This window comes from Pteropus medius, unplaced genomic scaffold, assembly GCF_902729225.1.
Source record: "Pteropus medius unplaced genomic scaffold, Ma_sr-lr_union100, whole genome shotgun sequence".
In the NCBI taxonomy this organism is placed as follows: Eukaryota; Metazoa; Chordata; class Mammalia; order Chiroptera; family Pteropodidae; genus Pteropus; species Pteropus medius.
Genome location: NW_024342466.1, coordinates 4301430 through 4328640, shown reverse-complemented (window position 1 = coordinate 4328640; position 27211 = coordinate 4301430). Strand labels below are relative to the sequence as shown.

At 57.9% G+C, this 27211-nt stretch overlaps 2 protein-coding genes and 1 long non-coding RNA gene across 9 annotated transcripts in view; 2 read left to right on the top strand and 1 right to left on the bottom strand.

Annotated features, from left to right (window-relative positions):
* PASK (PAS domain containing serine/threonine kinase) overlaps positions 1 to 23418 on the top strand; it is a 31839-nt gene extending 8421 nt beyond the window's left edge. For 4 of the 7 annotated variants that reach the window (XM_039861073.1, XM_039861082.1, XM_039861090.1 and 1 more), the window contains exons 4-18: positions 606 to 776; positions 1462 to 1602; positions 2183 to 2317; positions 2529 to 2789; positions 4244 to 4391; positions 6091 to 6244; positions 9016 to 10253; positions 11162 to 11343; positions 11711 to 11878; positions 14868 to 14993; positions 15101 to 15235; positions 17389 to 17588; positions 20574 to 20707; positions 22270 to 22416; positions 23016 to 23418. In XM_039861073.1, the coding sequence (XP_039717007.1) occupies positions 606 to 776; positions 1462 to 1602; positions 2183 to 2317; positions 2529 to 2789; positions 4244 to 4391; positions 6091 to 6244; positions 9016 to 10253; positions 11162 to 11343; positions 11711 to 11878; positions 14868 to 14993; positions 15101 to 15235; positions 17389 to 17588; positions 20574 to 20707; positions 22270 to 22416; positions 23016 to 23101 (3426 nt within the window). In that variant the 3' untranslated portion in view covers positions 23102 to 23418. Of the gene's footprint in view, positions 1 to 605; positions 777 to 1461; positions 1603 to 2182; positions 2318 to 2528; positions 2790 to 4243; positions 4392 to 6090; positions 6245 to 9015; positions 10254 to 11161; positions 11344 to 11710; positions 11879 to 14867; positions 14994 to 15100; positions 15236 to 15448; positions 16545 to 17388; positions 17589 to 20573; positions 20708 to 22269; positions 22417 to 23015 lie in introns of those variants that run through there. The other 3 variants (XM_039861091.1, XM_039861093.1, XM_039861092.1) reach the window with 3 other exon arrangements.
* A 959-nt stretch (positions 23419 to 24377) lies between these two features.
* Positions 24378 to 26301, bottom strand: LOC120601398 (uncharacterized). The gene is made up of 2 exons (XR_005652430.1): positions 25989 to 26301; positions 24378 to 24815 (listed from the first exon to the last, which is right to left on the bottom strand). It is a non-coding gene; the product is annotated as an uncharacterized LOC120601398 (long non-coding RNA).
* Positions 26302 to 26317: 16 nt separating this feature from the next.
* MTERF4 (mitochondrial transcription termination factor 4) overlaps positions 26318 to 27211 on the top strand; it is a 3740-nt gene continuing 2846 nt past the window's right edge. The window contains 1 exon segment of the mRNA XM_039861100.1: positions 26318 to 26452. Within this exon segment, the coding sequence (XP_039717034.1) occupies positions 26432 to 26452 (21 nt within the window). The 5' untranslated portion in view covers positions 26318 to 26431.

The following is a 27211-nucleotide window of genomic DNA, read 5'->3' as shown; positions in this document are numbered from 1 at the left end:
GAAGCCGTGGGTTTGGGGTCTGTGCCTTCGACCTGTAACCTCAAACAGGAATTTGTGCATTTTAAGTGCAATTAGAAAAACATCTAGTTTTACCTATATACTAACAAAAGAGATGAATTCGGAAACCTAAGTATGAATCAGTCAAAACAAATCGAATCCTGTCATCGAGATGAAGATTCGGGGCGAGGTTGCAGCCCGTTGTTTACCCGCGCTTGCTCTAGTGTTGGTTCCACTGAAGTCAGAATGCACGCTCCATATTTGAATTAAATGGGTTAGCGTGACGCGCATCTGTGTGCAAAGAACCGAAACTCGAGACGGGCATGAAGCGTCGAGTAAATCCCAACTCTGCCTCCAAGTCTCGAGGACATGGCACACCCACCTTGGCAGGTGAGGGATGCGTGAGGCCCTGACCCTCAGTCAGTTCTTATTTCCATACAGTAGAGACGCAGGAGGTCTCGAGGGCTGCACTGCTGTGACCTGCCCACAGGTGGCTGGGGAGAGGCTGGGTCTCTGGGCCTCCCTGGCTGGTGCCCGTGCCACCTTCTCCATTTCTGGGAGTCAGGGGTGCTGCTGGTGATGCCAGCTCCTCCCCCTGCAACCCTCAGATCCTGGTTGCCAATGACAACGCTTGCCAGCTCCTGGGGTACAGCAGCCACGACCTGATTGGCCAGAAGCTCACGCAGTTCTTCCTGAAGCCGGACTCTGATGTCGTGGAGGCCCTCAGCGAGGAGCACTTGGAGGCCGACGGCCACGCTGCTGTCGTGTTCGGCACGGTGGTGAGTGTGGGCCCGGGCCGGTGGCCAGCCCCGAGTGTGCCCCTGGGAGCCCGCTGAAGACGCGGCTGGTATGGTCAGCGTGGGTGCCGCCCTCCGCTCCGCGTAAGGGTGGGGAGCAGCTGGGGGCGTCACCAGAACAGAGGCCGCGTGAGCTGGCCTTGCACACTCCCCGCTCGAGGGAGGATGCTGGTAGCATTTGCAAACCCGCAGGGTGCCACAGCAGGTTCCCAAAAGACAAATGTGATTTACTGTCCTCACATCTAAATCCCACCTTGTGTTTGGTGGCACTGGGCGGCTCGGGAGACCGGAAGAGTTCCCGGAGCTCTGATCCTCCTGCCGTGTGACGTGTTCAGCCCAGACGCTGACAGGCTGAGCTGCATGTTAGATGCTGAGCCCTGAGCTTCAGGAAGAAGTTAAATGGAACCCACTTCGTGCATCTGAGAAAGTCCCTATCCAGGGGCCTGACTGCCGAGAGGGAATTAAGCGTCAGCGTGTGTCATGTCTGTTTCTTTAAGAAACCACAGAGACTGCTGATGATAAAACCTCTTAGAACATTCACTCAGATCGTAAAGCTCGGTGTCAGAAGCCTGGTCTGAACTTTGGTTAAATTCCATAACGTCAGGCAGGCGAGCAGCACCTGGCGGTGCCGCGGTGGGGGCGGGTGCGAGCTTGTCCCTGCCCACAGGTGGACGTGGTGAGCCGCGGCGCGGAGAAGATCCCAGTGTCCGTGTGGCTGAAGAGGGTGGAGCAAGAGCACCGCCTGTGCTGCGTGGTGGTGCTGGAGCCCGTGGAGAGGGTCTCGGCCTGGGTGGCTTTCCAGAGCGATGTGAGTTTGCATTCCGCTTCTCCCTGAACGCGCGCCTCCTCCGCCAGCACGTGACAGAGTCTGTCCCCGCCGAGCGCCTTCGGGCAGAAAGAGAGTGCGAAGGTTCCGGGGGGTCAGCCCGCATCTGCTGAGCCCCTTAGTGTCCGTGTGCGTGCGAAGGGACCCAGCCTGCCCGTGTCCGTGCCTCACCCGTGAAATCGGGACTAATCGTAATCACTCAGGACTGCTTTACCGCCTCAGTGACATAACGAATGTGAAACCCGGGGGCGGCGGCTGGCAGACCGGCCGCGCTCACACGCGCGCCGTGGATGCGGCGGCCGCGCCTCTCGCTGACGCGCCGCCCGTGGGTGCTGGGCTTGCGCAGAACGCCTCCGGAAGCGATGCTTTCGGTCAGCCTGCGGGAGGAGGGCGTGGCGATGCGGTGGACGTTCGCGTGCCCCTCTTGCCCCCCACCCCCGGCATGGGGGTGGTGTTGACGGTCTTGCTTGCAGCTCTGGGATGGTACTGAAGTGCGGTGGCCTTCGAAGCCGAAGTGCAAGGAACTTGTATCACGGGGCTTACCGCTGGGTTTTCCTCCAAGGGAGCCATAACGTCGTGCGACAGTCTCTTTGCTCATCTGCACGGCTACGAGTCTGGGGAGGACGTGGTCGGGCAGCGCATCACAGACCTGATCCCGTCTGTGCAGCTCCCTCCGCCTGGAGAGCAAGTCCCCGTGGTAGGAGCCCCGAGCGCCGGCACCATCTGCCCCCAGGCCCTGCCCTGGTGGGCGCCCTGCCTGCCCTGGGGAGACTGAGGGAGGAGGGCAGAGGTGCGGGGAGCTGGGTGCCCTGGGGACCCCGGTGATGAGCGTGGCACACATTTCAAGCTTAAGCAGCGAAGACTCCACGCGGGAGCTGCGTGCGCGCTCAGTGGGGTCCTTCTTTCAGACTCTCAAGATTCAGAGGGCTGTCGGAAGAGCCAAGGACGGCGCCACCTTCCCTCTGAGCATAAAGCTGAAGTCCAGACCCAGCGGGGAGGAGGCAGAGGGCGGCCCCGGGGCCCCGCAGCAGGGTTACTGGGCGTCCGTCTGGGCGTTCTCCACCGTCAGCGGCCTTGTCACCCTCCTGCCGGACGGGACCATCTACGGCATCAACCACAGCTTCGCGCTGACGTTGTTCGGTTACGGGAAGTCTGAGCTCCTGGGCAAGGTGGGGCCTCCCCGTGGGGGTGCTGGTCCGTGTCCCACAGCTTCCGCCTCTCCCAGTCCTGCTTGCCGGCCCCACTCCCCGTTCGTTCCTCTGGACCCCACACTGAGCACCCCGTGACCCTGCGGGCCATCCCCAGGGCCACCCGAGGAAGGGAGGGGCTCTTCCTGAGCGAGTCTGGTCTGAGTTCTTGGACAAGGGCGTGTCGCGGCTGTGGCAATTCTCTCTGCACCCCCAGGTGGGGCTTGTCTGCACATCCCTGACTGTCCTGGGGGCCATGGGGGAGCCGTCATGCAGTCAGGGTCAGAGGAAGGTGTTTCTAGAACCTTGTTTCTTGTACTGCACTTTCCTTGAATGTAAGGAGGTAGAAGTCTCCATGCTGAGGGCCAGGCTGCCGGGAGTGGCAGCTGTCCCTTTCCTCTTATCCGAGGTCACTGAGCAGTCCCATATCAGTTACTGCAAACAAACCACCAGAGACCCAGAGTGTTTTGGTCACAAATTGGCCCTTTGGGCTGAACTTTAGTGGAACGGCTCATTTTGTTCCAGGCTCGTTCTGCCAGCTGGGGCTATGCCTTAGGCAGCCTCAGAATGCCCCTCCTCTGGCGGTCTCAGTGGTTCCCTGGGCTCCCCGGGAGGGGACATGAGCCCCCTGCTTGATGGCCTGGCTAGTCTGGCTCCTAGATGCAGGTGCAGGCCTGTGGCGTGTGCCCCATGGGCTGCTGCCACACACAGCAGAGCGCCCATCCTCTCTTGTCAAACACTGGGGCGGACCCCAGACCCAGTGACAGCCGGTCAGAACTTTGACCTCATCTGAGGCTCCAGAAACAGGTCTCTCTCTGTTGCATAATAGGACTACAAAAAAGGGAAATGGCTGGTCCCTTCAGAGAGAGTGCGGTGGGTGCCCTCTCCCCCCACCCGGGGTTAGAGTGTGTTCTAGATTCACGAGACAAAGGGCCGGCTGGGAGCGGGGGCATGCTGGCTCAGGGAAGGCCTGTGTCCCTGCAGCCCCTGGGCCTGGACCCTCTCTCAGAAACCACGCCTGGCACCATCTGGCTGGACCCCGGGGGTCAATTTCCTGTGGCTTGAGGGCCTTTTGTCCTTTACTGCCAGGGCACAGTCACTCCCTGAGAGCCGAGTAAGAAGTTTGCCAACACGGGCTCCTAGGCCTGAGGAGAACATGGGTGAATGTTAGGCATCTGCTTGAAAGATGTCGGAACAACCTGCTTCATAGGGTGTTCATTTTCTTTTTTTCACAAGAAAAAGGGGGAAAGCCATGAATTCTTTGTTGATTGTGAGGCCTGGCAGAGGAGTTTGATGGGTCTCCCCCCTCTGGAGGAACGACACACCCAGAGACCTGCTCGCTGCGGCTTCCTTTTCTCCTGGGGGGGAGGAGGGGTGGCGGGCGGTTCGGTGGGTCTGGCTTGTTGGGGGTCTGAGTGCTACTGTCTGTTTTCTAGAACATCACCTTCCTGATCCCGGGCTTCTACCACCACATGGACCTCGCGTACGACTGTTCCTTACTGCCACCAGACCTGGCCCGCTGCCTGGACCTGGGCAGCCAGAGTGGGCCCGGGGAGCTGCCCGGGGACCCCCAGCAGGGCCAGGGTGAGGCTTAGCCTTCTTTTCTCAGGCGCCTGCTCCACCCTGCCCGTGCCGCCCCAGGGGACTGCAGGGAGCTGGGCTGTGGGGGTGTGGTGTGCGGGGGCGGGGGGCACAGTTTGCGTGGGCTCGGTGTTCCTCTGTCTGGTGGGCCTTAGTGTTTCCAGGGATGGGACACGTGTGTCTCACTGCTGTGTTAGCAGAGAGGACTGGCACTCCCCCAGGACGATCCCCTCAGGGGTGTGTCTAGGACGCAGGAGCTGTTTGGCAGTCTTCTCTAAGTCACCTCCGCGGCTCTACCTAGTTTAAGGCTGAGCTGAAATGGACACTGGCCAACCCTGAACTAAATTGTCACAGCAGGGTTTCTTTATTATGCTCATCGCTGTCCTTCTGATTAACATCTAAAGTTATCCCCAAATGTCTCCTAAGCCCCCCCTTGCTGACTGCCTTAGGCCACGTGCTGTGAGGGCAGGCTCTGAGGGCCTTGCGAGGAGTGGGACCCTCCCTGGCTCTGGGCTCCTGGGAGGGAGTGGGCCGCTTTGCAGCCTCCTTGGTACTTGCCTTCTGTGGACAATGAGCCAGGAGGAGCTGCACCCCGGCTCGGCCGCCTCCTCCCTGTCCCCGTGGGCTGATGGGGTGCGGTGCTGGGTCTCTGGCCTCTGTTTTGTGGGGGGGAACGGAGGCAACGAGGCCACGAGACAGTCCAAGCATCAGTGGCAGGGTCACACCTCAGGACAAGATGGCACTCATGCGATGCTGTTGACCCCTGGCAAGCCCAGGGTGGTTTATGTACTGTCACCTGAGGACAGATTTGTGAAAAGACCTGGTGTTTGAATAAACACAGTAGATTTAATACAGTTGCTGAGGGAATAATGTGACTACAGCATCTGACTGGTAAAATGAACATTTGTTGTCAGATGGTGTTCAGTTTTCTGGGCTTCATGAGATGTTTCTTTAGCATGTGGTCCCACCCCCGTCACGGGGGACGCAGCTTGCCCCACAGTGTCACTTGGGGGCACTGGAAATCAGACTGAGGTGTTTTGCTTTAAAAAGTGCCGTGTTAGTCGGTGACTCTTCAAATGGCCACTTTTTAACATGGGGTTTCCTTTATGCATTGGAGACGTGGTGTCAGCCAGAGGCTACGATCCCTTTGTCTGACTGCTGGCTGATAAGAATGGTCTCGCCCCTCTGGCGCGACTGACCTGCGGTGCGCTAGGCCCTGTCGCGCAGAGTTGCGCTGGGCCCCGTAGAGCTGGTGGGGAGGCGGGTGGCTCACAGCATAGGTGCCGTGTACGGGAAGGGACTAGCAGTGGGACGTGCAGCCTTCACTCTGGGGCCTATGAAGGCCCCCTGGAGAGGTGGCCGGGAGGCCTGGGGAGGGTGGCAGCTGTCAGGCCGCAGGGCCGTGGGGTCATCTTAGGGGCTGGAGCCCTGAGGGGGCCATCGGCTGATGAGGGCCCTGCTCTAACTCATGTCGGTGGGCTCATGTTGCTGAGGGCAGGGCCCAGGACAAAGCCGCGGGGAGAGCAGAGGGTGCTGGCCTGATCTGGGGTGCCCGTTGGATGTTGAGAGGTGGCTGGATCTGGGACATGCTGCAGGCAGGTGTGACGGAGTTAGGAGGCCAGCCCTGCCCAGCTGTTGAGTCATGGGGAGAAGAAGAGACCCATCTGCAGGGGCCTGTGAATAGGAAACACTCTTTTGCTAGGTCCAGGGGCTAACGTGCTTGCTGGTGACCACACACGGCCACGAGATGACACCCTAAAGCCACTGGGCAGCCAAGAAGCCGTCGCTGAGTCCCAGGCCCAAGCGGACCCTGGAGGTGGTCGCCCTTCTTCCCTCCCCTCTCGGCCCACTCCGGGGTAAGTCCTCTGTCAGAGGTGCAGGTGAACTGAAGGCCAAGTTCCTCCATGTTACCTGGTGCAGTCCCCAGCAGCCTCTATGCGACAGCCCTCGTTTACCTGTAAGGAAACTTTTAGTAGTTTCCAGGGAACTGATAAGCAGAATTTTCTCATTTTTAGAACCATTTGAATCTGTTCTGTGTGTACAGGCTTAAATGAAGTATTCTGTTTAGACTAAAAGAAGTTCATGTTGGAAAATTTGGAAAATTTAGAAAAGTAAGAATAAAAAACCCACTATCACAGTCCTCTCGTGCAGAGCATAGCAAGCAGTCACGTGCCACACACTGGGTGTGCGTGTGACCACGCACTTTCTGCTCTCGCACCGGGACCCAGCACCCCTCATGCCCTGGGGCCAGGACGCAGGCCAGAGGGACTATCCTTGAACTTGAACTATGCCTCCCCTTATGTTTGGTTTCTTTTGCTCACCATGTCGTCATGTTTTCCAGTATTCTTGAAATGATTTTAAAAATGTATAATACATGAATACGTATGCTTTTTTATAAAGTACAGAAGAATAACAAAAAACTAAGTTCTCCTAATTAGATCCCAACCTCCCCCAGGGTGCCTCTGCGAGCAGTTATATCTTTCTAGAGCATTCCTCAATGCACTTAACTATAAAAGTACACGATGCATGTGCATGCGTGTACTCACACACGGCTGCCCTTGTCCCTGTAGCACTAATAGGATCACACTGCGCAGGGCGTCCTCTGGATATACGCACACGTGCACACACGTGTATGTCTCGAAGACCTTCTGTGTGCTGCAGGCTCCAACTGCCTCACGTCCAACCCTCGGTTCAGGGGGAGTCTCCTGTGGGCGGGTGCTGTGGCTGCTTCCTGTTGTTCGCTTAGACTCCCTGGCCTCTTCTTACTTGACCATGGAGCCCACTCTTGGTGATGTGGGCAGTGCGGCTGCTCGCCCTCCTTGCCGTGTGCTCATCCGCAGATGAGGAGTGGCTCTGCCCGTGGGCGCATGCCGCCGGATGGGCCTGCCCCGAGGCCGCTCGCTGCTGGGGTGTCTCGGGGGGCGCATGCTCTGCTCTGCACTGAGCTTCGTGCCGTGCAGTGAGGAGGTGCCCCCAGTGAGTCGCTCCCCTGCTTCCCCCCGAGGCGGGCAGCTCAGCCTCTCAGTTCTGAGCAGTGATTTGCGTCTCTAACACACACGGTGCAGTCACTACCGTTTCCTTCACGCGTTCACTCACTCACGTATTTGCTCAACAGAAGAACATCGCAAAAGACTTGCAGGCTCGTTTCTACGAATTATGGTCCAGTCAAGGAAATGAGCTAAAACAGTGAAAACAGCGAGGCTGGGGATTGAGGAACAAGTCGGGAAGCGAGACCCTGAGCGTTTCGTGTTCTGGGGACCAAGTCAGTGTCTCCTCCAGGCCGTGTGCTTGCCCTCCCAGTGCCCCGGGAGCTCGGCCTTCCTGTCGGCCGGCTGCCGAGGAAGCCGAGTGGACCGTTAGACTATAGACAAGGTGCCGAGGCCCTGAGCGAGGCCCCCAGACAGCCAGGGGGTCTCGGGTCCCCATGTCCCCGCTGCTTATCACAGCTAAGGATAAGAAGGGAGGGGAGGGGGAGAAGACCCACCCCCCATTTTCTCATCTCAGCCAGAATTTAGCGACAGGGTGACATCTAGCTGCTGGGGAGGCGTGGAGACAGGAGGGACAGTGCAGAGCTGCCCCGGGCCTGACCCTGTGGCCACATCAGAGGGGTTGCTGCTGGCTTGCCGAGGGGAGTGAGACGCTGCTGCCTCATCTGCCGACCACGCAGAGGACCTGCAGCCCCCGAGACTGGCACAGGGCTGGTCTCCTCCGTCGATGGATAGGGTGGAGGGGTGGATGTGGCGAGAGATGCAGATAACGTTTGCCTGGCCTCTGCAGCCCCTGGCCTCACCTCTCGGCCCCCAGCCAACTTCTCTGCCCCTCAGAGCTCTGCTCGTGGCTCCTTCCTCTGTGGCACCCGTCCTCGCTCTCATGGGCCTCTCTGAACCTCTGGGGTAAGGTCGGCCAGGTCGGCGGCGTGTTTGCCTGGCGAGGCTGCGCATGGCTGCATTCTGTTGGTCTTGGTGCTGGTGTCCGGCCTGGGGCTGGCGCAAGTCAGTGGAGTGGGCGCCACAGCAGCTGGGCCAGCCGCCTGTCACCTGTCTGGGCTGTGGCAGCCTCTTCCTTGGTGGCCACCCTGTGCTGAACATGCCCGTGAGCCCTCTGTCCTGGCCCTCTGTCCCAGCTCTCAGGAGCCTGGCAGCCCCTACCCCCGGCCCTCCTGGTCCTTGCGTTGGCCCTTCTGAGCTGTTTCCTGTTGGCCGTGAGGTCAGGTGCCATTTGCAGCCAGTAACAGGTCAGCTTTGCGCAGGACACACAACACTCTTGAGTCTCTTCTCCCCTCTGTTCCCACCCTCTGCGAGGTGCCCGCCACGTGGCCGAGGCTGGGTGCTTGGCTGGGGGCGCCCGCCCACTGGAAAAGGGCGTCCCGACTCGGCCTTGAGCGTGTGGTCCTGGGCGCTCCGTGGTAGTCTCTGAGTAATCATTGCTAAACATGGATTCAGCTGGAAATACGAGTTGGTGCTTTATTTTTTAACTTGGTTAGAAAATTTAGTGTTTTTTTCTCTGTCATGAGTTTATGCTGTTGAGTGCTTTGTACTTGTCTCTCATAGAGGAGAAGGCCATGTGGTCTCTCTTTTTGACTTCTCCATGGCTCCTAAGTCAGTGTCATCTGTATCATAATCCCCAGGGTGGACAGTATCCTAGAAGGAAGCCCGGCAGCCCAGGAACGGTCACTGCCTGAGGACCAGCGGGACCCTGTCCCAGAGAAAGCGGAACCTGCCCCAACAGAGAGTCTCCAACAGGACCTCCTGGGAGGAGGCAGGTCTGACATGGTGGACACCAGGTCATTTGTTTCATGCGACAGTTCTGAAACTCAGACCCCAACTGAGGATGGGTACGAGAGCGCGGAAGCGAGCGGCCTATCCCAGGCAGCACAGCTGGAATGCACGGACTTGAGCAGTGCCAGTAACCCAGACCTTCGGGATGACTCTGCAGGGCAGCCGACAGGGGCGGGCCTGCTGGGGCTGCACCCTGGATGTGAGGGCGAGCACAGCGTGCCCCAGGGGAGCCCGGCCTCAGCTCCCAGCCCCTCTGGGCTGCGATTTTTGGCCTCCAGGCCCGCTTTTGAGGAGCCGTGGCTGGGAGCGCAGAATGACCGGGAGGAGCTGCGGACCTGCTTAATTAAGGAGCAGCTGTCCAGATCGAGCTTTGGGGGGCCTCTGGGCGTCTCGTACATCGAGCTGGTCCCAGCCGAGCACCCTTCGCTCTCCGCCCCTGTGTCGCTGTGTGACCTCGGAGGCCAAGACCTGCATGCTGGCCGCTCGGGCAGCTCCGCGGCCTGCTACGCCCTGGCCACGGACGTCCCTGGCGCCCTGGACGCGGTGGGGGCCCGGGAGGCCAGTGGGAATTCGTTCTCCTGGAACCTCAAGGAGCTCTTTTTCAGCGAGTGGGCGGACCGAACTTCTTCGAACTGTTCCTGTGCCTCGTCTGAGCATGTGGGGACAGCCTCTCCTTCCCTGGCGGGCTCCGATGTGGATGTGAGTGCGGTGCATGGGCCGAGGTCAGAGGCAGTGGATGACAGGGAGCTGTTATTGCTGGCTGGCACCTACTGTGCTCTTGGCGAAGGCCAGCGCTTCCGTGAGTGCCCTCTGGACCGCGACCGGCCAGAACCGTCTGACACCCATTTGGAGTCCTTGGAGTGTGACAGTGTGAATGGCAGAGAGACCCCGGGCCGCATCCTGGCCATGCTGGGAGCCGGCCCCGCGGACACGTGCCCGTCGGAGGAGCCGAGGCTGAGCATCCAGGTCACCTCCACGCCTGTGAGAGGGGACAGCTCGGCGATGCCCAGGGCCGCCGGCCTGCAGTGCGAGATCCAGGAGGGCACCTACGCCGGGAGCTGCTGCCACCGAGACGGCTCGCTGCTGAGTGCGTCCTGGGGGAGGCGTGGCGGCCCCGGGCACACGCGGTGGCCTGTGGGGCTTCCTCGTCCCGGGCTCTGCTGGGGCTTCACCCTGGTAGGGTTTCAAAGATTAGGATGACAAGTGCCCAGGAAGGGTGGGCTCTGGGAGCTGCTGGCCTAGTCTGGGGGTCACCCTGAGGGGCGGAGAAAGAAGCCAAATGAGGTGTTCGTGGTGGTTCTTCATGAGCTTTTGGGGTTCAGGCTCCTCTGATCTCTAAAAATCTTCACTGTGGGAGGGTGTTATGGTCAGGCCCTTTCGCTTGCCCCTTTGAGGTTCATTTTATTTGTTTTATTTTCCTCTTTATTTTCCTAATTTCTTAATAGCTAACGTTATTTTAGCCAGTTGTGTTTTCATTGCTGACTCTGTAATATTGCTTAGTAAGCTTTCATTCTAAACTTTAAAGTCATGTAAGTAATACATGTTATTGGAGAAATATTAGAAAATAGAAACAAAAAGAAAATTGCCGGTAAGCCTCCCACCCATGAAAAAGACACCCGGGCTTGCTTTGGTGTTTACCCTGCGGGGGGCGCGCGTGAGGACGCCTCCACACGTGTGTGCGCGTGGTTCATCGTGGCTCCGTGGACTGCAGCAGGCACACCTGCACATTTGCACTGGAGCCCTCACACTCCTTCACTCGGAGGCAGAGACTCCCGCGTGTCAGGCGTGTCGGGGGCACGTTTTCCAGGCTCATCTGCGTTGGCAGGTCTCCCAAGTGCTTCCCGTGGACGGGATGCCGCCCTCCACGCCTCCCTTCTCCTGGGTGCCCTCTGCCCACTGTCCTCAGCGCTCCGTGTGGTCCCCGTGCCGTGCAGGCGAGCGTGCTTTCTTCCTCAGGGATCAGCGCAGGTTGTGCGTTCTCGCCTCCCCTTCCAGGTGTGCACTTCCAGGTGAAGCGGGTGGAGCTCCGGGGCCCCACGCCCCTCTTCTGCTGCTGGCTGGTGAAGGACCTTCTGCACAGCCACCTGGCCCCGGCCCCACGGACCCACCTGCTCCTGGCCAGCCTGCCCAGCTCCAGCCACTCCGTGTGTGAGCTCCCCGGGGCCAGCCGGGGCCAGGTGGGCCTCTGCCACAGCCCCGCCTTTCTGTGTGGGGAGGGTTCTCAGCCAGCGGTTCTGTCTGTTTCCCCTGGGATGGGAGACAGTCTGTTCGTGGCTTTTTAACACTGTCTTCTAATGTCCTGTGTAAGTATGAAGTCACGTGTAGGATTTTAAGTGTGCGTGTGCCCCACGTGCAGGGTGGAGTGTAAATACATTCCGACTGTGTGTCGAGGCCGCCTGGCTCTCGGGTCCCCAAGGGCACGGGAGGCCCAAGTGCTGCTGTTCCCACGGCTGCAGGGAACGTGGGGTGACCCACGCCTGCTGCTGCCTCCTCTGTGTTGGCACAGCCGCGTGTGGCCCCGCAGACCGTCCTTTGCACTTGCAGACGCTCAGGAGCTGGCCGTGGTTTGCGGAAGCCCCTGGGGCGGTGGAGCTGGAAGGGCTGGCGGCCTGCGAGGGCGCCTACTCACACAAGTACAGCACGCTGAGCCCCCTGGGCAGCGGGGCCTTCGGCTTCGTGTGGACTGCGGTGCACAAGGAGGAGAACAAGGAGGTACTCGGCCCCTGGAGGGCAGCGGGCCGGCCCGCCCACTCCCGGGAGGGCAACGTGGGGTCCTGCCCCCTGGCTTTCCGCTCACTGACGCTGGCTTTTGCCAAAGCTGCGTGTCTGAGCCGACACGTCGTGTATCCGCGTCAAAGTCTTTCTGCTTCTAGTGACGTTTCAGTGGGCCCTTGTGGTTTTCTAGATGAACGAGCATCCCTCTGCCCGCCATGACAGTTGTCTCTCCTTTTCTGTTTGTGTCTCGTCACCCTTGCTTTGCCTTCCCTCCTGTCGCCTGGCAGGACCTGCAGAGCCCGGTGAAGTGACAGGTACGCCACGCTTCTCCTGCCGTGCCCCTGTGCATTACACTGGCCCCTTTTATTTCCTGATGGATACCTTCTGTTTGAGGATATTTCGTTTTATTTTCTGCTCACTAATGTTTTTGTAAAGAATAAGTGTCGAGTTCTATCAAATGTCTTTTTAGCGTCTTTTGAGATGAGCATATCTGTGTTCCTGTAATTGACGTAAAGAGCTCCCGTTCGTAGAATTGGTCCTTGATTATGTTTCAACACTCTTAATGTGTTGCTGAATTTGGTTTGCAAATATTTTTATTTGGAACTTTTTCCCCGTTTATATTCTTACGTAAGACTTTCTTCTTCGTTCCTGTGTGTAAGCCGTGTGAGCCCTGCAGAGGCGCGCTGGTGCATCAGTGTGTGCGCTGTTGTGCCTGGGCTTGTGTCTGTGGCGAGCGGCGTCCCCTCGGTTGTCCGAATCCTTACGTTCCCTCTCTTTTCTTTGCTAGACTTGCCAAAGAATTGTCTGTTTCATTCATCAAATATTTTTGTTTTCTTTTAATTGTTTCTCATACTTCCTATGAGTTACTATTGCTATTTTTCCAGCTTATTGGACTGAGTAGTGTTTAAGCTGTTCCTCATACTAAAAGCATTTACTGCGTCGGGTCTTCTAAGTACACTTTGGCCACGTTAACACATACTGCTACTGCTGTCACGTGCTTCCATGCAGTCTAATTCTTAAGTTCCCGTTGTCACCTTTAATTTCTCTGAGTCGGATCTTCTCGTTCTTGTTTTGAATCAGGAATCCGATAGGCCCTAGGGGTTTCTTTAGACCTTTAGACCCAAAGGAAGAAGAAGGAAGCCCCAAAGTTCTTCTCTTGGGTAAAAGGAAACACATGAGTATTTTTGCCTTTCAGAAAACAGAGGTGTCATTTTACATACTGTTAGGCCATGATCAAGGACAGCGGCCAACCAGAAAATAGACTTTTAAGAGTTAAGCTACAGCTCACAGGATGGCACAGCCCTGGGGTCTCGCTCAGGTCAGTTTGGGGGAGTTTTGCCATCTGAACAGTATCGGATCGTGTCACCCAGGAACATGGGGTGTCTTTCCACTTATTTAGATCTTGTTTCTTTCGACAATGTTCTTGTAGTTTTCAGTGTTTGACTCTTGTCCTTCTGTTAAGTCGCCATTATTTTTATATCGTTTCTTCTCTTTCCTGCGTTAGTTTTTCATTTGTTGGAATATATTTGTCATTAATTTTCCTAGGAAGGATGTGTGACGACAGGCCTTTTTCCTCTTAGAACTTTTTATATACCATGTCTGGAGTCATCTAGTGTAATTTTGGAGTGACTTTTGCTGCCAGCAACTTGATTTTCTTCTTCTTCTTTCTTCTTTTTTTTAATCTTTGGACTTCAGGAGTTTCAGCAGGATGTATTTCTGTGTGTATGTTCTTTATTCTTGCTTGAGACTTGGTAAAACTTTGATCCAAGTCTTTGAAGCTTTCTTTATCTGAAGAGAATCAGGTCCTTCTGTTAATTCTCCCCCTTCTTTCTTGCCCCTGCTTTCCGCTGACGCTCATCTGAGGGGTGTGCCGGGGCCCGGGGAGACTTCCTTCCTGTCTGCTTGGGCTCTGCAGCTGGCCAGGCAGCAGACACCTCCCCTTTACCTGCTGGACTAGAGCTTCGTCCCCCAACCCCCGGCCGCCCTCCCCGGAAGTGGCAAGCTCATCTTCTTGCTTCCTCTTGAATCTCTCTCATCTGGCCTGTCCAGTCATGATGACCCTCCCTTCGAAGGATCTTCAGTATTTATCTGCTTGTCACCGCTCACATGCTGGCATCCAAGCCATCAGGCTGGGAGAGACACTTGACACCGCAGACGTCTTAAGTGTCCTTCCTGCCTCTTTCCCGGGCTCTGCTGCCGCCCCAGCTGCCTCTGGTCTCACAGCCTCGCCCCAGCTTCCTCTGCCCCCCGACCCCGAACTCCTCTCCGCGGCCCTTCCCTTCCCAGCACTCACTCTCCCAGGCCCACGATGCGCTTGGGGTCTTTTCTCTCCCTGGCAGACGATGAGCTCCCGAGGGCGGGTTTTCTGTCATCTCTGTCAGGGTCTCACTGAAGTTAGAGCAGGCCTGGCCCGCGGTCACTGCTCGCCGTGTCGCTCCTTCAGCCGCGTGCCTGGCACTCACCTGGCTGCAGGTATTCTGCTGAGAGACAAGGTGACCATTCAGCGACCTACGGGGCTTATTTCCGTTACAAGTGGCACCTTTTGCCGTTGCCCTTCCTGGCTGCCATCACCAGCTGCTCAGGGCGCCTCCCTCCTATTCCTCTGTGTCCGTCTCTCTTGTCGAGCCCCGACTGGTTCTCAGAACTGACGGGAAGGATGGTCGTTTAGTTTCTAGTTCTCAGGCCTCTTGTGTCATTTTCTCAGCCAGGACGTCCCAACCTCTGTTGAGAAATCGGGGTGATGCAGGGTGTTCTGGGAGTGCCTGCGCCGAGGTCTGCATGGCCCCCTCTTTCCGCCAGAGGCCGCGGCCACTCAGCCGCTGTCCTCCTGCTGCGAGGCTTGTTAATCAGCATCTTCCGTCACGTCCTGGGATTCGGGCAGGTGCGCGTGGAGGTTCCTTCTGCCGCCACGAGCCATCATGGGCAGCAGGTCCCATGGCCCTGGGGGAATGTCTGCAGCCGTGTCTCCCCTCTGCTCCCCGCTTAGGTGGTGGTGAAGTTCATTAAGAAGGAAAAGGTTTTGGAGGATTGCTGGGTCGAGGATCCCAAACTCGGAAAAGTGACGTTAGAGATTGCGATTCTGTCCAGCGTGGAGCACGCCAACATCATCAAGGTGGAGCGCGGTTCTGGTCTCGCGGCCCTGGCGGCTCCCCGGAGGCGTCGTCCACGCGCATCTGCAGGCATCTCGGCAGGGCCAGACCCAGCGCTGTCTCTCCCCAGGTCTTGGACGTGTTTGAGAACCAAGGGTTCTTCCAGCTGGTGATGGAGAAGCACGGCTCTGGCCTGGACCTCTTCGCGTTCATCGACCGCCACCCCAGCCTGGACGAGCCGCTGGCGAGCCACATCTTCCGGCAGGTGAGTGTGGCCCACACTCGGTTCCCCTCGGAGATGGACTTAGTCTTCGGTTTTGGATTCTATAGAGTAGGAGAGAGAGTTTGAGAATGCTTGGCCGAAGCGCAGAGTGAGGTCGGGGAGGACGGACGGCCAAGGCCACATTCCGCCCCGGAGCGGGTGGGAGGCGGCCGTAATGTCTCAGCTTGACTTACACACACGGACTATCCACGCCACCCTCAAAATGGGCAACAACTGCCAGCGGGCTCGGCTGGGCCCTGTCCACCACCAGGGAGTCGTCACTCATCTGCCGTAGGGTCGCCTAGTGCCGACATGGTGACGCCGGGCGTGTGGCATCAGACAGCACTTCCGAGGCGCGCGTGCAGAAGAATGTCCTGGAAGGGAGAGGCGAGCAAGTCACCTCAACCTCACGGCACTTTCTGAAGTTGGTATTTCTTCCTCCAAGCTCTAACCCCCGGAAGGCACTAGATTTCCAGCTTCTGAGCACCGCCTCCGAACTGTCAGGTGTCATGGTTCTGGCAAAAAGGATGTCCTGTCCCTCTGTCTTCCTGTGTCAGAGGATCGTACAGGCGTTTGCTTTACTTCATGGCAGAGATTGGTCTCCGAGACCTTTGTGTCTGAGGTAGCAGTGGGGGCCACCTGTGAGGGGCTGCTGCTTGACCGATTCTGGGGCAGCTGACACAGGCAGTCACAGTGCTCAGCACGTCGCGGTTTGCAGAAAGCACCAAAGCCCATCGGTAAATCCGTGTGCGTGGCGAGCGCTGTCACACGTAAGCATGGACTCAGTTTTATAAAACTGCTTCGTCACCTGGACACGTGTGTGTGCGTGGTACCAGCGCTCAGTGTCTTACCTGCTCGGTGGCGGGGTTTGGGGCCTGAGACCAGCTCTCCCAGCAGCAGGGGCACGTGGGGACCTGTGGGGAGAGTGGCTTCTTATCCAGGTTCAGGTTCTCTTGAGCCCTTTGTAGTTAATGAACCTGATGAAACTTTCCGCGTTCAGGTTAATGTGTGGTTTGTTTCCTGCCTGGACCCTGATCTGTGTGTGTGCACGTATGCGTGCGTATGAATGTCTACGTGTGTATATGCATGCATGTGTGTGCATGTGTGTGCACCTGTGTGTGCACATGCATGTCGTATATGTGTGTGGGTATAAATGTGCAGGTGTATATACACTTGCATATATGTATATGTAAATATGCATTTACTTATTAGTTATAAGTTAATTGGGCTTAATTAATCTTCTGTTCACTATTGCATCTGATTCAAAGGTATTCATTTGTAAATATAAAATTGTCTCTGATAATCAAAGTGACTGACTGCATCCACAAGTCACTATGTGGATTGGTACAGTTGGTGACCAGACCGTGACTGGTGAGAAAGTTTACTCATCCACGGAAACGGAACTGAAATCCTGCTTTTATTGATCCGCCGCCGGGCGTGCGGTCTGGGCTCCCCTTCCGAGTCGGGCGAGGTCACTGGGCTTGCGGAGGTGGAGCCGTCCCGAGGGCAGGACCGTCAGTCAGTGTCGCTGAGAGTCCTGCACACTGTGGGGGACACGGCGGGCACTCAGCCTCGCGTCGGAGGTCGCAGACTTGGCTCCTAACTGCCACACGAGCCCTGAACCGAAGGCGCCATGCGAGGCTTTCCCAGGCAGGGCCACCTCCAGCCCCCACGCAGTAAAGCAGCCCACGTGTCTCTAGCTTCTGCTCAGGCCTGTGTGTGTTTCCTGCGAGGTGGTCGTGGTGGGTGGCGTGGGGCGAGTGAGTGTCCGCCGGGAAGTTTTCACGTGTAGCAGAGACAGCGAGGACTTAAGGCTTCGTATTCACGTGCGAGATGGGAAGTGGGGGACTTACAGGTTTGCCGAGAGGGCAGATCTTGTGCTGTGTCCTCATCACAGATGATGATAATGCGGTTTTCAAAGAGTCACGCATTCACCTTGCTGGCTCGCAGGTGTCGCGTGTGCCGGCCACGGCGGGCACGGCCGCCTGGAGCCGCCTGCCTCCGGTGGGTCGGTCGGGCCTCCCGTCGCCCTCCACCGTGAGTGACAGCGCCCTTTCCTTCCGTGTCGCTCTTCCCTTCGTTCTCATCCACCCTCGTTCGAGTTGCGTGTCTCCCTTGGATCGCTTTGCGAAAAACCACTGTGGCCCCGATTTCAGCTGGTGTCGGCGGTGGGGTACCTGCGCTCGAGGGGCATCATCCACCGGGACATCAAGGACGAGAACATCGTCATCGCCGAGGACTTCACGATCAAGCTCATTGACTTCGGCTCCGCGGCCTACCTGGAGCAGGGCCGGCTGTTCTACACCTTCTGCGGGACCATTGAGTACTGCGCGCCCGAGGTCCTCATGGGGAGCCCGTACGTATGGGCGGGGCCGCCACCGGGGGGTTTCAGGTGGGAAAATGGCTTCTGTTCATGCCTCTGCGACGAAGACATGGAGGGATGAAGTGAGCGGCAGGCGGGCAAAGTGATACTGGTTGGGGGAGCAGGGTGACGGGTTCAGGGGTTCAGTCTATTATTTTCTCAACTTTTATGTTTGCGGTTTTATATAACAAAGTTAAGAAGAAGATAAAAGAGGCCCAAAAGATGGGACGCGTCAAATAAGTGAAGAGGATTCTTCTTTAGTTGGGTTGACTTATTTCGATGACAGGAATAATAATCTATCGCGGTAAAATATTGTTGGGTCGGCCATCTGTAGAGCAAGGAAATCAAGCCATAGAAGCAGCACTGACCCGCGGGGCCAGCACCCCCAGCTGCAGGAGCCGTCCCTGGCCCGCCCCGGCCTCCCGCTCTTGCAGGGGGAGAGAGAGGCGGGTCCCGGGAGTGTGGCCGAGTGCCATCCTTGCGGGGAAGCCTGGGAGCTGAGGCTGCCCTGGGCGGGGCCTGTGCCCCGGGACTCGGGACATCGCTGCTCAGGTGTGCTGGGGCTTGAGTGCAAACAGGTCTGCTTCCTGCTCGTCTGCATATAAAATGTCTTTACACGTGTGACGTGGACTGTCAGGTCAGACCCGGACAACAGGCGTTTCTCTGTCCCACCTGCACGCATGTCGGTCAGTCAGGTAGAGTGAAGCTGCCCCGACAGGAGAGGTGTGGTCAGGACTGTCACAGCGTTGCGTGGCCCTCACTGCCTGCTGCTGCAGCACTCTGCACTGCGCCCTCTGTGCCTGCGTCTTTCGGTCTTGTTCTCCTGTGACAGGCGTGGGGACACTCAGACCTGGCTAGAGCCGGACTTCAGTCCAGCGCCCTGAGTCTAGGGCGTTGGCTTGTAGCCATTGCTGTTTCCCTGCCGGGCCTGAGGCTCAGAGAAATCAGCACTGGTGTGAGAAGTGACCAGGGGCTCTGATCCCCGTGTCTGCTCAAGTCCCGATTCATTTCAGAGTCAGGAATGTGGAGTCGCTGTGCACTCCTGCCCCAGCCCGCTACAGGCCAGGCTGGCCCCGTGAGCCTATGCCCGGGCTTTGGTCCACGGGCGAGTGTGGAGGGAGCGCTGGAGAAGCCCTCCCCGTCACGCCCATGGCCACCCAGAGCCACCGGACGGTGCGCGTTAGTGAGAGGGGTCTAAGGAGAGCCCTGCAGGATTTTTTAAGATATAATTTGGTCACTCTAGTGCCCCAGAGTGCCATTGGCTGCTGTCTGTCCTGTGGTGGCCATCGTGTCATCAGTGTTGGAGAGGGACTATGTGTCCTTGGGACCATGACATGTGCCTGTGGCTCGCCCGCCCTCACCCTACCCCTGTGTCTGGGCTGTGAAGCTCCCACAGGGACATGGGGTGGTGGCACTTATGCGCATTTTAGTCTCCAAGCCGGGGAAGCCCTGGGTGCTGCTCATTACCTCCTGCCCTCCCCAGGGGGCCACGCTCCCCGCTTCTGGTGCCCTGTGCCCGTCTGCTCCCTCCGCGGCTTGGTGGGCTGCGGACACCCTCCCCTGAGCTCCCTCCCTGCTCTCCCCGTGGCCAAAGGTGCTCTGAGCTCTGACTCTGGACCCTGTCCTCAGGGCTCTGCTTCCCCCTCATCGTTGTCGTGGCCTTCTACACCAGGACTTGGCAAACTGTGGCAAATCTGGCTCACCACGGGTGTTTATAATAAAGCTTTATTGGCAAACAGCTACACACATTGGCCCGCTCGTGTCTGTGGCTGCCACTGTGCTGCCATGGCAGAGAGGAGTGGCCGTGACAAAGGCTGTGTGGCCCACAGCCTAAGATGCTAAGTCTTGGGCCCTTAAAGAGCGTGCTGACCCCTGTTCTCCTGTGCTGAATTTTTCTCTTCAGCTTCCAAAGCTCGCAGTCTCTTTCTCCAGAGCAGAAACGATGCAAAAACAAAACGCGGATCTGATATCCTCGCTCTCGCTCATGTGGCCTCATCTCTCCCCTGAGGTCTGTCCTCATGACTCCTGGCCATGCTGCTGCCCTGAGCCCTCCCGTCTCCTGGTTTTCTGCCTCCTGATGTCCCTAGGCTCTCTGTGGCCCCTGGGTGGCAGTGGGCTCTGTCCTGGGCCGTCTTCTCACGCACCAGTTTCTCTCGGCCACCGTTCCTAAATCTGCTGTCTGGTGAAGTGCCGCTGCTTCCTAGTCCACTCCCCGAGCTCCAGGCCGCGTGACCAGCAGCCTCGAGCAGCACGGGGGCACATGTGTGGGGACAGCCCGCCCCGCCCCGGTGCCCCGCTGGCAGCAGCTTCAACCGCATGAGTACCTGGCAGCATCGGTGCCTCTTAGGTGCCCCGTGCGCGGGGGCCAGAAGGGGACTGTGACAACAGTGCACCTGGTGCCTTCTCCCCAGAGCTTGCTCCTCCGGCCGGTGCAGCCCCCGGGGCCCCTCCCCCCACACCTTCTCGTCACTTTCTTCTCTGTCCCTGATGCCGTTGCCTTACTTTGTCCTTGAGTATTCTCACCTGTGCCCTGAGCATCCTTCGCCTCGGCCATCTCTCTGAAGGGCCCACTGTCCTGTTCTGAAACCGCTTGTGGCTCTCAGTGGCCCTGGTGAGCCGAATCCCAGTGGGGCCTGGTGCCTCGCACTCTGCCTGCTGTGCCTTCTCTCCACCTCCTCCAGGAAGCCCCCCAATACCCCCAGACACTGTGCTCTGCGCCCATGTGCCATGTGCACTGTTTCTTGCCTGTGGTTAGCATTCTGCCGCCTGAGTTCGTGTCTCAGCTGCCCGAGTGCCATAGCTCTGCTTCTTCTCTCCCTCCTGGTGCATGGTGGCATCTGGCTGGCGGCGGACGTGCTGGACATTGAGAGTGTGACCAGGAGTATGGCAAGCCTCCCTGGGAGCCCCTCCCAGGTGATTGGGGCCCGGGGCTCACGTGCGGGGCTGGTCCGCCATGAATGCTTCCTTCTCCCGCGGCAGCTACAAGGGGCCGGAGCTGGAAATGTGGTCGCTGGGAGTCACGCTGTACACGCTGGTTTTTGAGGAGAACCCCTTCTGCGAGCTGGAGGAGACCATGGAGGCGGCGATAAGCCCTCCGTACCCGGTGTCGGAAGGTGAGCGTGGCTGCGGTGGCCGCTCTGCCTGCCCTGTCCCCTGACCTTTGTCCATGCTGAGGCCACCATCCTCTTTTCTGCCCGTTCCTCCCACTTTGATCTGAACTTGAGGATGACGTGCATGTGACTTGAAAGTACCGCGGTAACTGCATCTTTACGAGGGCCCCCCTTCAGCTCCCAGGGGCGCTCTCCTGAGACAACCTCAGTGCCTGTGAGCTTGGCCGTGGCAGTGACTGTCACTTGTGGGGATGGAGGGACTTGGCCCCCGGCAGCTCCCATGCCAGCAAGCCTAGGGGTCCCCTCAGGGCCATGGTGGTGGTTTGCCTCTGAAGTGAGGACCAGTGTGGGGCGGCGGGCGTGGGCTCCACCGAGAAGGGACGTCCTGAGTCTGGGCTGGGCCAGCTCGGGACCTGCAGCTGGAGGAGCGCGAGGGCGCTGGGACACAGGGTTCTGAGGTCCCCCCCGATGTCGACGTTTCGTGATTCCGTAGTCATCACTTACTGTCGTGAGTCGGGAGGTGACGAGATCATCACGCATCACATCCGTGCCTGGGATTCTTTGCTTGGGTTAGAAGCCTGTGTCTTGGTCGGCTCAGCTGCCCGTGGCGGACGTCACAAACAGGGCTTGGGCGACAGTTGCTCACTCCCACAGCCTGAGGGCTGGGCGCCGCGGGCCGGGTGCTGGCGGGCTCGGTTCCTGCTGGAGCCGCCTCCTGTCTCCGTGTGCCAAGGAGGTGGAGAGACGGGGAGCGAGCTTTCTGGACTCTTCGTATGAGGGCGCTGATCCTGTCACAGGCCTGCCCTCACGACCTCATCTGATCGCCCACGATGGTCCCCTCCCAAAGCCCCACCTTCCGTCACCGTTGCATAGCGCTTAGGGCCGCAGCCTGTGCATTTGAGGGTCATAGGCAGCCCACGGCGGCCCAGGAGGGGACTGGCGGGGCTTGCTGGCACTCAGGGTCCTCTGCCACGGCAGCTCTTGCTGCATGCTGTCCCACCCACGATGGCTGGTCCACGTGCTCCCTCACTAGGCTCTTAGGACACTTCTGGGACAGGGAGGCTCAGAGCGACCCTGAGTGAGGTAACACCCGTGTTGTTAGAGGAAGTGGGACCCAAATCCAGACTCCAGGGTGGGCCTCTTCCCAGAACTTGCGCTTCCTTCCTGTGGGGACCCATTCTGGGTCTCCTGCCAGGTGCCCCCCTCCTCTCTGCTGTCATGTGCGCCTTGTGTCACTCACGGCTCTGCATAGCCAGAGCCTCCGAGAACAGGCCGCGCTTAGGGACCTCTGCATGTCGAGTGTGTGGGGCAGGATCTCAAACTCAAGCGTTCATGTCAGAGGTGACAGACCTCTCACAGCCTTTCTCAAAGCACAGCTGGGGGCCTTGTGCACCAGAAACCCTGGGGTGCTAGTTAAAAATGGGGGTTCCAGGGCTCCCTCCTGCCCAGAGGTGCCGCTGGGGGCGGACCAGCACCGTGGTTTGCAGATGTGTGCCACTTGACCCCAGCCCTGCCCACTGTCGGTCTTTCGGCCCCATGCCCAGGGTGGGCTTTTACGTCCCCAGATCTAATGAACCTCATGTCTGGGCTGCTGCAGCCTGTGCCTGAGCAGCGCACCACTTTGGAGAAGCTGGTGACAGACCCTTGGGTGACGCAGCCTGTGAACCTTGCTGACTACACCTGGGAGGAGGTGTGTCGAGTCAACAAGTCAGGTGAGAGGTGTGGACTGTGCCAAGGAGGGTGAGCAGGTCCCCCAGGCTGCCTTCTGGGTCTGGGGGTACAGAAGGCTCCATCCTCCATGCTCTCCTGGACACAAATGTCAGGGGCTGTAGCTGGCTTGTCACCTACGAAACAAATGGGGCTTGGTCCCATCCCAGAGGCCCCTGAATGCCACTGGAGTCCAGAGCTTGGCTGTGGGTGTCAGAGGCAGGTGAGTGCCCACGGGAGCCTGTGATGAGGCGGCAGCTACAGGAGGTGTCGGGGCCAAGGGTCGAGAAGTGCAGCTGGTGACGGTCTGAGTCTGGGGGCCCAGGGGCCCCGCTCTGCAGGGTTGGCTCTTGGCCACGTGACCAGGCAGCAGCCTGTGTCTGTCACCACCGCTCAGAGCAGGCATACCGAGTTAGTGTCGATGGCTCTGAGCGCAGAGCCCCCCGCAGCACCTCAGCAAGCCCCAGAACTCTGGGTGTTGCCGGCTGGGTTCCGAAGGGCCCCTCAGACACCTTTTGCTCCTAGGAACTCTCCCAGAGAGAAGCAGAGCATTTTAGGGTCCTGTGTTGTTAGCAGATGTTCCAACATCTTCTTCTTTCTTCAGAAAGTGGAGTCCCATCCTCTGTGGGTCAGGAGACGGAGAGCAGCACCCCGAGTGCAGCGGCCTTGGGCCCCGGGGGACCCCCGTGACAATGGCTTCAGTCAGGAAATCGTGTTCTCAGGAATTAGGCTCGGTCCACCTTCTAAAAACGCATATGCGAGTGTGGTAAATACTAGAACAAAAGCCAGGGGTGCTCTATGACTTTAAGCTTATAAAATAGACTTGGGGTTCATTTTTTCCACGATCTTGAAACAACATGGTGTTATTTCAACTGAGTGTTGAGTTTTGTGCTGTTAGAGGGCTTTAGAATTAGTAAGGATTCATCTGCCAACTAAGCGGCCAGAGTGTTTCATTAATTTATTTTCTTGGACATTTTCCAAATTAAAGCAGTTTTGTTAAGCAGTTACCCTGACTCGGGCTGTATGAGTTCTTCCACGATGCCGGGTGGGAACCACTTCGTTTCTTTGTTTTTCCGTTTCTATGCCCCCACTCGCCACAGCTGGGGAGAGCTTTAGCCTCGAACAGTGTGGGGGGCCGGAGCTCAGGCCGAGGAGACTGGGAGCGCGTGGTGGTCTCAGGTGCGTCCCTTCTCCCCGGGCACAGCTCGTCAGGGTCGGCCCGCCACCTGTCCAGGCTCTGGTTGCAGTGGGTTCTGCAGCCGGCCTGTGCTGTTCACCCACAGTGCCCTCCCAGCGCCCCCGGATGACCTGCAGCCAGCCTGGAGCCACCTCTGCCACAGCGTGGGGCACCAGCCCTGTCACCGTCCCACTCTTGTTCAGGTGGCGGTGCCACTCCCACTCAGACGGCCCCTCCCACTCCTTCCTGGGCTCCAGAGCATCGGCCTCTGAAACAACCAGCTCAAGCGCACGCAGTCCAGCCTGTATTTTCTATCTGTGTTCGGGGGAGGGAGTGGCTAGAGGGTAAGAGGAAAACTCCCCCCTCCTCATAGCAGGAAGAAAGCAAAAATGAAGACTCCCGCCCTTTCCCCCCACGTCACCACTTTCTGCAGTTCACCACTTTCTGCAGTTCCGAGTCTCCTCCTGCCCGGAGCCCTCGGGAAGATGCTCAGGGGCCAGGCTTCCTGCAGAATGGTCCTGCGCCAGCTTCTAGTGCGCGTTTAGGAAGCGCTCGACTGTATGATGTTTTAGGATCCTCAGATAACAGTTAACGTTTTTCTCAACTAGGATTTCGGATTTCTCCGTCTCCATCCTTTTGAAAGTGAGAAAGTGCTGTCTCCCTGCCATCACGTGAGGGTAAAGGCAGGGTTTTTAGAAATGTATCTTTTAAAGTGTTTAGGGAAAAAGTGATGTTTACTTTTCAGAATTCAAATGAGTTTCCTTATGTTCTAAGAACTGTTTTCAAAAGTGGGGAAAAAAGCCAAACGTTTATTCTTACAGTGTTTGTGATGCTTACAAAACAAAAAAGTTACAGAATGTTTTTTTCAGACAGGTGTGTAATGGGTTGATAATGCAAAGTCCTCACTCTCCAAGAACCGCTCCTTCTTTATAAGAAAAAATAATTAAAACTCTTCTGACCTGATGGCACTTAGAACGTTCGCTACTTAGAGAGTGTTCTTCCCAGAAAGACTTGGATAGAAAAGTTCTGAGTCCGACACTGACATTCTCCTGTCTGTGTGTCAGGTATGAGTGCAGAGGGCGCAGATCTCATACCAAACCAAAGATGCTGTCGGCTTCGGAGCGGTCCCCGCAGCCCAGCTGCCCCTTCATTTCCCGAGCTGGATCACTGCTTGGGGTCCTTGATTCTTTCCGGGGCCTGGGGGTGGCACATGGGATTTTTCTCAGGCTTTGGGTGTAAAAGCATTAACAGTTTATTTTGAGGTGCTGACCGTTGAGTGTTTTAAAACAAAAGATTAAAAAATAACAAAAACCAATTCTTTGGTTCCACACAGATCATAGCCTTTCTTTTCGTTGGCGTGACCCTTGTGTAGAAAGGCATTTTTGGCGCCCAGCCCAGTGTCTGGCATGGAGCAGCCACTCTGTACATTGTATACATGCAAAAATCAAGTTCCTTTTCTCAGTTCAGAACCAAGTAGATAAAACAAGAAGGAATGCTTAATTCTAAGGTTTGGGGCTTACGAGCAACAGAATTTAGGCAGTTGAGAGAGCACACCGTTTTATTTTTTCCCACAATCACCGCCTTTTGGCTCTATTCCCGAATTATCACAGGTCTAAATCTGAAATTTAAGAATGAATACAACGACAAGGAGAAAATTCTGAGATGTCATGAATTCATTACAGCAGGCCAGAGGGTGGAAGAGACTAGAAAGGGGTTAATCGGTTAACAAAGGCAGGGCAAAACCAGCACGAGACTGCTTGCCTTCCCGGGGTGTGTGTCAGAGTGGGGAATTCACTCCCCGGTGCCTGTTTCCCCTTCTTGGGTAGAACCCTGGGGCTGCTGCCGGAAAACACCAAAGGAGCCAGTGCTTCTTGCTTGGGGTCTGCACCTGTCCTGGGATGGTCCCCGCCTCACCTCCCACCCCCTTTAGAGCCAATGTCAGTTCTTTGGAAACAACTTGCATCTTTCTTGCCCTACTTGATGTGTAAAAGGAGCCCTGCCAGCCCCAGGCCACAATCACGTTGCCTTCTCCAGCACTGCTGCGGTGGCGTAGCCTGTACGCCCCAGGACCTGGTCCTTTTCTGGCTGGCATGGGGCTCAGCGAACCCTATGTTTCAGAAAAGCTTTCAGCCGTGAAAGTGTTTAACAACGGACTGCACTGGAACATTACTGGCTTTCATCCCCAGAGGAAACCAGACCTCTGAGTCCGGAGGGCTCGTGTTTATAAGGGGACACGTGCTGTAGTTCTAGTTCCTGCCATTTTATTACTTGTCATAGTACTTAACTGTAAAGACCTCTGGAGTGCCCCTGGAGAGTCAGACACTTCCGGAACACACCTGACTTTTGGTGCGAGTCCACAGTATTCGTCCTCACAATAAATAAAGTCTTAAACATCTTTACCTGGGACTCTCGGCCTCCTTGTCTCCGCCCCAACATGAACCCGCTCCGGGAAGGCTCTTGCCCTCTCCAGGGACCTGCTATGAAAGCACAGGACGTGGCGGTCCCGTTTCACCTCTGCTCTTCTGAGGGATCTTCAACCAACAGGAAGCGAACGTACAGCGAAGGCGAAGCCCCTTTGTCGCGCTAGCCGAGAATTCTGGGAAGCGGGGAAGCCCAGCAGCGCGGGCACGAAGCAGAACACAGGGTCTCGGCGCCGCCGGGCCGGGCCGGGCCGGCCGGGCCCAGCGCGGGACGCGTCCCGGGAAGGGCCGCGGCGGAACGCGTGCCCCGCGCCGTCGCGCCTGCCAGGGGAGGGCGGAAGCGGCGCACCGGGGAGGGCGGAAGCGGCGCTCCGAGGGGGGCTCCGCTTCCGGCGCCGGAGTCGCCGCGCCCGCCTTCGCGCGATGGCGGCGCTCCGCCTGCAGGTGAGGCCGCGCGGTTGGCAGGGGCTCCTCACGGGTCGCGGAAGGGGCCGTGTCGCCGCCGGGGCCCTCCCGGGAGGTCGCCGCACTCCTCCGTCCCGGCGCCTTCCGCCAGGCCCGCCGGCCCGGCGCTGGGCGGGGGCCCGGGCCGCGTCAGGCGCAGGGGGCAGCGGCCGCGCGGCCGCCCGGGGTGCGGCGGCGGAACGTTTGGGCGGGACGCAGCGGTGCCGAGTGCCGGTGCCTGTGCTGGGTTCGCGACGCGCTGGCCCGGACCGCGGAAGACGTGAAGTCAGCGGCACTGTGTATCCAAGTTGGCTGACGAGTTACATCCAACAGGATCGCTCCTGTGGAGTGAATCTGGAGACGAGTACGAGGTCCAGATTTTTCAGGTGTGGGTACCAACTGGGACCCCAGAGTTGGCGTGAAAGTTTTATCCAAGGGCATTTGAGATTCAGAAGATACAGAAAGAAGGTTCCTCGGAGCCCCCTCGCCACTAAAAGCAGCTGCCTCTGGGAGTCAGGCTGCCATGGATCCTCCTGGGGATTTTATAGCGGTGAAGAAAAAAGACCCCCCTGTATCTGCGTAAACAGACATGGCAGACTCTCTCGTCTCCGGCTGTTCCCCCTCGAGACCCATCCGTTCTTCCCCTAGAAGGCTCTTCTCCCAGCCCTGTCCGCTATTAAATTATTCCCTAGCGTCCTAGGGAGCTGCCTCTGGTGTTAGCTGCTATATGCTCGTTAAGAAACTTCCGGGGGCGGGGGT